At 39.9% G+C, this 9,601-nt stretch overlaps 2 protein-coding genes across 4 annotated transcripts in view; one reads left to right on the plus strand and one right to left on the minus strand.

The window, feature by feature from the left end:
- Positions 1-1,942, minus strand: part of LOC116672101 (clusterin-like protein 1) — a 5,222-nt gene extending 3,280 nt beyond the window's left edge. The window contains exons 1-4 of one of the 3 annotated variants that reach the window (XM_032503725.1): positions 1,741-1,942; positions 1,049-1,155; positions 803-951; positions 200-370 (exon numbers count right to left, since the gene is read on the minus strand). In XM_032503725.1, the coding sequence (XP_032359616.1) occupies positions 200-370; positions 803-951; positions 1,049-1,142 (414 nt within the window). In that variant the 5' untranslated portion in view covers positions 1,143-1,155; positions 1,741-1,942. Of the gene's footprint in view, positions 1-199; positions 371-802; positions 952-1,048; positions 1,156-1,648 lie in introns of those variants that run through there. The other 2 variants (XM_032503727.1, XM_032503726.1) reach the window with 2 other exon arrangements.
- A 3,757-nt stretch (positions 1,943-5,699) lies between these two features.
- Positions 5,700-9,601, plus strand: part of LOC116671989 (collectin-12) — a 34,470-nt gene continuing 30,568 nt past the window's right edge. Inside the window, exons 1-2 of the mRNA XM_032503480.1 lie at positions 5,700-5,968; positions 6,964-7,014. Coding sequence (XP_032359371.1) covers positions 5,962-5,968; positions 6,964-7,014 — 58 coding nt within the window. The 5' untranslated portion in view covers positions 5,700-5,961. The remainder of the gene's footprint in view (positions 5,969-6,963; positions 7,015-9,601) is intronic.

A 9,601-nucleotide genomic window follows, 5' to 3' on the forward strand; every position in this document is an offset into this window, starting at 1 on the left:
TTCCATTATCCCATCCTCTTTCAGTCACTGTTTTCTGATTTATACATGTCTGGATAGAGTAACTTTTAAATGAAAATCAACACATTTAAAAAAGAAAAAAAAGAAATGAGGATTGAATTGTTCTTGAGAGAATTGCAATGCATCTAATAATCTGTTATGTTTCCCACCCCTATATAATAGGCTAACATATAAGTCAAACCTTAAATGAGAAAGAGGCGAAGCCACGGCGACACTTAGAGGTAAAGAAGGCCTTACAAGTATCTTCAAGACAAGGGCGACATTCATCGAAGGAAGACTTGGTTAAATCTCGACATCGCTGATTTTCCTCCTTCAGTTTTTGCTCTGTTTCCCAGACCAGCTGCATCGCCCCCTGAAAGAACCCCAAAACAGAGAATTCTGTCTTATATACATTACCTTTTAATAAGCCAGAGGGTATTAGATGTAGTTTGGGGCCATGGCAATAAGCCTTTTATTTTCAAATGACTTAAAAAAACAGATTAATCTACAGACAGTTCATTTATCCTGACTGCTGTAAAACTACACTGTCAACTCCTTAAACTAGCCCCACTCCCCCATTCATTATTCACTGTCTGCCTTGAGGTTTTTCTTGAGGCTTTAACTTTACGAGGCAGAAAATATGTCATGGGCTTCAGAATAACGCACAAAGACGAGGCACGTAACTGCTCAACTACACTGGTCATGTTCTGTGAGAAGTTATTGTGTTTAAACACAGCCTGGCTTCGTGGTACTGTGTATACAATGGGTCTGCAGAGGCTGGATTCAACAGAAACTCATTTTATACCATCTTCTTGTCACTGCTGTGCCTCAGGGCGTCCATGAGATGTCTGTGCTTCTCCTCTTTTTTCTCCATGGTTTCCATCACCTGCTTCACCCCCAGCAATGCTCGCTTTATCTCCTCATCAACACACTGCTCTCCTGCTGCAGACAGCGCTAAACACACCAATGAAACGCAATGTAGTTAAGTTTTGCAACCAAGATCAGTAAGAAAAAGGCACATCTCTTTGTACTCAATAGATAAAGGCCCTACCTTTCAGAGTGCCCTCCTCACTCAGCGGAGGAGAGTCAGCCGCACAAAGCAGTACTTCAGTGATGCAAAGGATTTGAACAAGCAGCCTCCTCATCCTGTCCTGAGCTCTGTAAAAAAGTGCAGAACTGACTCATTATTCTGCTAGAGGCACCACACAGCACCATATCTTTATATAAACAAAAACGCGCTTTGATTGTACTAACATCGACCTGCCTGGTAACCTGCCACAAGGTGGTGCTGCTTCTCAAGGATTTTTAATGTAGGGGACATTTAAAATGAAAACAACATAAAGGGCCACTAATTGTCCCAGTGGTGGTTCATTAGCATTGAATATCACATCGATGTAAAGCTAAATGAACATGCTTACCAAAAGAGATCTCCAAAGCTACTGAAGTCAACGGATCCAATCACATTGCATAACAAGGATAACATGCCCACATTCATTAAAGATGTCATATTGTAATAACTTCTCAATGCTAATGCTAATTCCTTTAATTAACTTTCACTGAAAACACAGACTATTAACTCTATATATCTCTCATGTTGCATGTGTCATAAAAATCAATCCTAATAGAAAGTTAGAATGGCATTTGATGTTACCTGTGAAGAAATACCTTGTCCAAATTGTTTTGTGGCGATCCTATATGCAAAACAAAAACAAATTGCAAAATAGTGTTAAATAGTGTATTTACCTTGACAACTATGAACACATCAGACTCCAGAACAGAAGCAGCAGGTTGTGCTGGGTGGGGGAGAGATGAGAGTGAGGTGCCTGCTTCCTTCGAAGGATTGTTCTATTTTTATGGATCTACTCAGCAGCACAGATCCTATTAGTGTGCATGATTAAGCCTTATGCGCACAGCATAACTACAGATCCGTTTAGGATGGGTTTTAATACATGGTTAACATTACTTGCTCAATTGTTTGCAGGTCACCCAGCATATTTCAGAGCCCTCCTAACGTAAAATGTGCTCCTCAAATCTCCATCAGGCTGACAGTAATAAACCTGCGCTTCCTGCAGAGACCTGGCACACACAGGCATTCTCTGGGTAAGCTCTGTAGTGTAGGCTTTAAGAGGAGCAGAAGGACTGCATGTGCAAGTATGCACGCTGATACAAAAACATCAGAGGACACCAGTGTTACTTTAACTACAAATCATGTGCATTCAAATTCAGCATCCATCAATGGCACTGCATGAGAAAAAGACGTCCTGCTTCCTGTCTTTCAGGCCTCTACCAGCAGCGACTGTGAGTTGTTCTTATCATGGTATCTAAGCATGGCAGCAGCGTGGTAAATGTGGAATTCCTGTGTGCTTTCTCAGCTCTCTGTTAATCTGAGCCCACTGCTATACAGCCTTGACCCAGCAAATGAGGTCCCAACCTCTGTATGAGGACCAGCAGCAGCGGGGCTGTAGGATACCTGACCTTCAGCTGCTTTTCATCAGCTGGCCACGATCCCTTTCTGGGCCCTAATACCTGCCTGCTGCTTCAATTATAGCCGACAGTAAAATAATAGTTTTGAAGCCTTTAGGAAAACAAGTAATTAGTCGGTTTATCATCTCAGGCTGGTCTGGAATCTAAGACGTGGTGGACTGGGTCAAACTCCAGCTATTAGCACTAAGCCTGGGTTTCTGTTATCCAAAGAAAGAAGAAAAACAGATCAGAGTTTGTTTTTTCAAGCTCAGAGGATTTTAGAGCTGAGACACTTGCTGTTATCTGTATCTTTTCTGTGTAAATCAATTGGTTTGAACTGGGCGAGTGTAAAAAGATAAGCATCAAGGTCAGTGCAATGCAAGGCAGTGACACTAACTCGCACTGTGAAGATATGAGAGTAAATCTGTCTAGTTTCTTTGATGTGGGATGCAGATGTTTACTGCCTTTGATCAGTGATCTGCATCTGCAGGTCAGAGAGATTATGGACACAGGAACTGTTATAATTATCACTGCACCTGGTGGAGTCAAAGGAAATGGCCACTGGTGAACCTTAGAGTCTAATTTTGATGGATTGTGGTCAGTATTGGCTGACATTTGGAAATTCATTGGAAATTTATTAACAAAAATAATTGTAATGGTAAAACATGCACATATCTAGCCTATATGATCTAATTAAAATGTTAAGAGGGGTATTTTGTATCACAGCAAAGTAAATTAATCCAATTTTAGATCAAACAGACATACCAAGGAAGATAAAAGTACTAAATTATAAAGCACATGGTAAAACTGAAAGCTGAAACTATTATGCCTGATATACTCCAAAATCTCCATCTTTATCAGGTGATTTAATGAAGTCCAACAAAGGTTGTTTTCGTCAAACAAATAAATTAGAAAACCTAATTTATTAAATCGACTTACTACAACGTTTTTCTTGATTTTTGTAAAGCTATGGGCTACTGACACACTGTATAGGCTGAGTTAGCCTTTTTGTACCAGACCAGGTTGAAATAATTTAACTGTGCTGTTAATTTTTCTCTTTTTTATGGAAATAATAAAAACATGTCTTTTAAAATAAATGTTTTTGTAGTAGTAACACAGGAATGTAGAGTTATTGGGATAAATCAGTTGATAAATAACCCAAACCACATGAGTAACATGGGGTAGGCTATTTTTTAAAAAGCACAGAGAGGGCCCTAAAGGAATATTATATGAAAGGGATTTTTCATCGTTGAAGGAAATGAGATGTGAATATGTAAAAACACAGGAACTGCACTGAAATGTCGCCGTTTCGGTGTCGTTCCACCTCCCTGAAATTATCTCTAATGGGTACCAGATTTTACCCGGGGACGCGATTGCCATCATCCCCCAGTAACTTAATCTCCGGCTGGATTACAGCACCGCACGACGTCCCGGGGCCTGTCCGCACCTCCTCTACCCCGACAGGGGGAGAGTCAGCAGGAGAGGACGGGACAGCCACTGGTACCACTTCAAAAACCTGAGTTGGACCATTGATGTATTAAGAGAACAGAAGAGTTGGACAGGGGTTGTGTCCAGAGGAAAGTGACGACGATGTAAAGTTAATAAAGAAAGTTAGGGGGAACCGGAAATAAGGTAGGCTACGCTCCTTCAAAATAAGAGTTATGTGGGCTGGCCCGTAGACTAGATGCAGTCTGGTTGCCCCTTAGTTTTGGGGAGCAGAACCGTCCTTTTTTGACTGGGTTGAACGTCAGTAGATAGAGTTAAAGCAGCACTGTGTTAATGGGAGTCACTCGTTAAAAGTGCATTAGAAGTCCCTTTGAATTGAAGTTGAAATATCTGGAATAAACTCCCAGAAACCTGCAGATCCGCTGCTACTCTCAGTTCTTTTGAATCAAGGCTGAAGACCTTCTTTTGATGCTGCCTTTCTTTAAAGACTGCTCATTTCTTTAAGTTTCTTATGCGACTGTAACTTTTATTCTTGTGTTTTATGTTTCTATTGTTTTTAACTGTACTATCATGTGTTTTTTTTACCGGTTTTAATGCTTATGATTTTTAACTCTTTTTACTTGTGTTTATCTGTTTAATGATTTTGTGTAAAGCACTTGAATTGCCCTGTTGCTGAAATGTGCTATACAAATAAAGCTGCCTTGCCTTGCCTTGCCTTTGAAACTCATGATTATTATCGTTTTATTGTTAAATTAAATTTTACATGTAGGAGGCTACATTCACGGTGAAAACCGTGGATCCTGGCCGCCTGCTAGAGCACGTGGGACTGCATTAGGCTACATGGCCGTATGCATGCTGATAATTGTGGTTGTGCTGTTTGAGAACACCAAAGTGTCTTTAAAGCTCCTAAGCATGTTGACAACTGAAACCTGATCTTGTTTCTTTAATCAATACAAAAACAAAAGTGTAAAAACGATTCAAATGTAGCCTAGCCTACTTTTTTTTTCATTCATTTGCAGAACTGTTACTATTTCTTATGCAGTAGCAGCCTACAACATACATTAGGCAACAAGCAGAAACTCAAGGAAGCCAACATTTCTAAGATTTTGTTTTTTTTTTACTGAAAATTAGCCTATGTTCCCATATTTATAAGATTTTTTTTTCAAGAAGCCCTATGTTCCCATTTTTCACATTACTAATATTTTCTTTTGGAAATTAGGCTCTATGTTCCCACATTTCCTTTTTAAAAATGTATATAACATTTGATCCCCCTTTATCTCCTAATTTTAAGAACATTCTTAAATAAATGGGAACATAGGCTGCAGGAGCATGAGGCTGACCCATAGACTGTTATAGTGTATTATTAATATATTGGCTGACCAGGAGGATAGCTAATGTAATCCCATAACATTGTGTCTTTGAAGTTTTGTAAGAATGAAACGCACATAATTTAGCGTGTTAACAGTGAGCTTTAGTGGTAACGTTAATGGGAAGTCAATTTTGTTACCTTTTTTTGAGAACATGCTAGGCTAGTTTCCCCCACCTCTCCACTAACTAAAACTAACTAAACCAACATTTTCCAAAATGTCAAATTACTTCTTTAATTGAGACATTGTGTTTGTACATCAACATAGAGGCTAAATATTAAGAGGGAAAAGTAGTTTTATACATCAGTCATTATTCTTTAAATATACTATTTTTACTCTCACTACGCAACAACAACAAAAAACAATTTAATTCTGAAAGAGACACCGGAAGTTCAGCTCGTCTTTCTGTGACCTCTGGTTGGCATCACTTCTTTCTCCTTCCAGCTCCGGGAACATCACACCACTCCAGCAAAACTGCACTCCTCTGAAACTAAGCTCGGAAGAGACAATGGGATTTTAAACTGAAGACTCAACATGAAAACATACTTATAGTTGTGTTATTTTTTTTATTAGTGTGTGTGTCGTTCTTCGTGAAACAAGTTAACACCTCTGCGCTGGATGCTGAGATGCGCAGAAAGTGACAGCGGTCCTCATCTCTTCTACAGTCCTCAACGAGTTATAAAACGCCATGAAAGGTTTGTTTCCTTTACGTGTAGCCGTTTTTAAAGTGTATGTGTTTTAATTCAAACAAATAGATAACACTCTTTACAGGTTGCTGTGCCTATATTTCTTTGTGGTGCGCGATTCACATCTGGATGACATTACGGTAGCCTACTGCTGAAAGTTGAACAATTGAAGTTGTGAAAAACTTTTTTTTTCTTAGTTACACCACTTATTTGCATCTTATTGACTGTTATAAAAGACTAGGCTAATTATTGTTTGAACAAGTTGGCTGTGTATCCGTTAAAGATTTTTTTTTTTTTTTTAACTTGTTGGATTTGTGATAGGCTACGTGAGAAACAAGATCTGCTTCCAAAAAACGTTGTCATTGTAAAGAAAAGATCCTGCATGACAAACCTCGGAGTGCATGTGCTTTTCAGACTTGGTTGACTGCTGTATTTGGGCTAAAGCTCCAAACAGTAGCCTCTAAAAGCCGCATCCTGTATTTGTTTCATCAACAACTGCAATATTTTATTAATTTTACCAAGATAAACTAAGGTGAAATAGCACAGGAACTTCCTCTGACACCCCCCACCCCCCCAACAAACACACACTCCGCTCATCCCCCCCAGTCACATCTGTTTACCATTACCAGTGATGTCCTCTCTGCTCTGCTCCAGTCTTCAGTGTAGTGCAGCAGAGTGTAATTAGGGTTTACTGTCAACAACCCAAAGAAACCGCAGCCTGTGGTTTTTACAGTTCTCTGGACCTCCTATCTCTAAAACTCACAGACTAGAGATGATACTCCACTATCTCCAGCCTAATGCCTTGTTGGCTGCCTCCCCTCTGCTAAACAGAGACCATTGTCGCTTACTCAAGGTGGACTTTATGAATTATTGGCTCTGTGCAGCTGCCCTGGAGCGCATCTTTATGTTTTATTTTGTTTGTAGGATCCTACCAATTGCTCCAATGTACCCCCAGTAGCATGCATATAACCTACTCATGTCATGTTTCTGATTACGTCACACAGACGACTTTGCAGACGAGGAGGAAGTACAGTCTTTTGGATACAAGAGGTTCGGTGAGTGAAAAAGTCCTTTTTCATATGGTGGAAGAGCAAAAAGCTGACACACTATTCATAAAACGTTTTATTGTTTTCAGAAATGAAATTAATTTTTTATGTCGGCACAAACAATCAGGCTTGCCAAAGCCTCATATGTCCTGCTATGTGGCCCGGTCACTAATGGTTCTGCAGGGTTTGGGTTTAACAGAAATGTGGCTGACAGTCTGTGAGGTCTACCACACAGACTCACAGACTGGCCCAACGACTGTTGACAGAGCTCACGAGAAGTTTCAAAAACCCTCTTCTCTCTTTCATCCACTTAAATTAAGTCACTTAAACACACTGACTCACACAAACATGCCACAGGACTTCAAAAAATGTGTAATTACTCAAACTGAAATTGTAGTGAACATATATCTTTATAGTGGTGCTGACAGAGTTCACATGCATTTGGTTTGCATACAAGTGTAGTAATACACATGCACCATGTAGCTAAAAAGTAGCAGGCAGACCCCATTTTCAGAGGTTTTTCCCAGGGGACTTGTACACTGGTAGTGAACCAGACAAGACCAGAATGATAAGCTTTAAAAATGCTTAAAGGGTCAGTGCACCCAAATTACAAGCACTGACCTCTAATGGTATCAAGCCATGAAGCTAGTGTCGGTTGTGTTGTTCTGGGTTTTGAGATATCGGCCCCTGACATGATTGCTTCCACTAAATCCAACCCAATAGTGTAATCCGCAGACCTCACTATCAACAGGTTTTATTTTCTGCCAAACAAATAGTTCGTATGACTACTACCTCCTGTAAAGTTGAAAAAAATATCTTTACATAAATTCAGCAAACTAACCCTTTAAAATTTGAACGATTTTTTTCCTGTGGCAACTACAATATGGCCCTTTCTTCTTCAATGCAATACGCTCACACATTTTGCATTTGTATTTTATAAATGCACATTTGTTACTCTCATGCTGCATTAATGATCATTAATCACAAATACTTATGTGTATAAAGGATCAGTTAGTTTCACTGCTCCTTCAGTTGCTGCCGTTGGGTTTGTGAGGGACATGTTTACCATAAAGTGCGAACATTCATGCTTTTTGATAAAGAAGGATAAAACTGGCAGCAAAGGGCAAACACTGTGTCACACACACCTTCAAACACATTATTATTACTTTCCTTGGAGACGGAGCACGTGCGCCATCATTGTTAGATTCAACACTGATTTGGAATCAGGAGTCTCTGTGTCTCTGTGTTTAGATGCTGCTGCAGTATGACTCATTCAAATAAAGTTCGGCTGAGGTCCATGAGAGTGGATGGGAGGCAGTGGACTACAGCACCAGCTGAGAGGAATTCAGACTTTGTTAAAACACAATCTCTTTTATCCGAGTCACCCGAGTAGAAGCATCCTGTTTGTCTTTCTCTGTGAGCGCGTGCTAGTCCCGCTCATGGAGACGATTAGAGAGCTGCGGGGCGGGAGCCAAATCCTGCTCACTTTTAACTTTATCCAAATGAACTTTTGACATTCGGAGGAGTAGGAAGAGCGAGCTGCTGAACTCTGAGCTGAGTGCTGTTGGCCCTCTCAGGAACACGGCAGCTGTTCGGAGGAGCCGACTCCGAGGGTCTGTCTCACCACTCCAGAGAGCTTTGTTTTGCAATAGAGTTGCATTCATGCAAACCATCACAATCCCTCATTCTTCCACTATTAGCACTATTATCTCAGTACTCAGGGGGAAACAAGCAGTTATTTCCTCTCTGCATGTTTTGCTTTAGTTCATTGCATTCTCCCAGGAGACTGATGTGTTTAAATTGCTGTGATGTGTCAAAGCCGGGACTGTTATAAAGTCAGGACTGAAAACACTTTTAACAAAAAAATATAGGTAAGAAACGTTGCATGCATGGGTTTGGGTTTTTCCTAGCCTATTTACATACACATGTCAAACACTTAACTAATACTGCTGACCATTTTCTACAGTGCTCCAGAAGTTTTTCCAGGGAGCCATTGACTCCCACCAATTCTAGTACACAAAGAAACTCACCTCTCAGTTGTTTAAAACATGGATACATATTCCAATGTGTGAAGCACTTTGGGTAAAAGTGTCACAAGAATACAGTATAAGAAATCTTACATGAAGAACAAACAAGATGTCATGATAAGGGAAAAAGAAGTTTGTATTTCTCTGGATTATTAGGCTGTTTCAGATTTTTCAGATCTGTTTCAGAATGCATACCACACGGTCTGATGTTTGGATTCATCTTCCAAGAAAGTACTTTACAAAACTCTCCTCCAATTCCTTATATTCCAAAATTTGATGCACCCATTTCAGTTTTGTAATAAAATGCTATAATGCAGTTGTTTTACAAATCTGACACAGCTTTCATTTAGTTTCTTCACTGATCTGGCAGCAATTCATCTACATCACTTTTAAATGGAGTGAACTGTTTTCTGATTCTATATTTTACACAAACGTCATCCAGAAGGCATGCATACATCATGTATCTTTGCACGAACGCACACATAGACACATACAATATACATATACAAGTGGAAATACTCAAAACATACAGACATGCACGCGCGCGCACACACACACACACACACACA

This window comes from Etheostoma spectabile, chromosome 22, assembly GCF_008692095.1.
Source record: "Etheostoma spectabile isolate EspeVRDwgs_2016 chromosome 22, UIUC_Espe_1.0, whole genome shotgun sequence".
Lineage (NCBI taxonomy): Eukaryota > Metazoa > Chordata > Actinopteri > Perciformes > Percidae > Etheostoma > Etheostoma spectabile.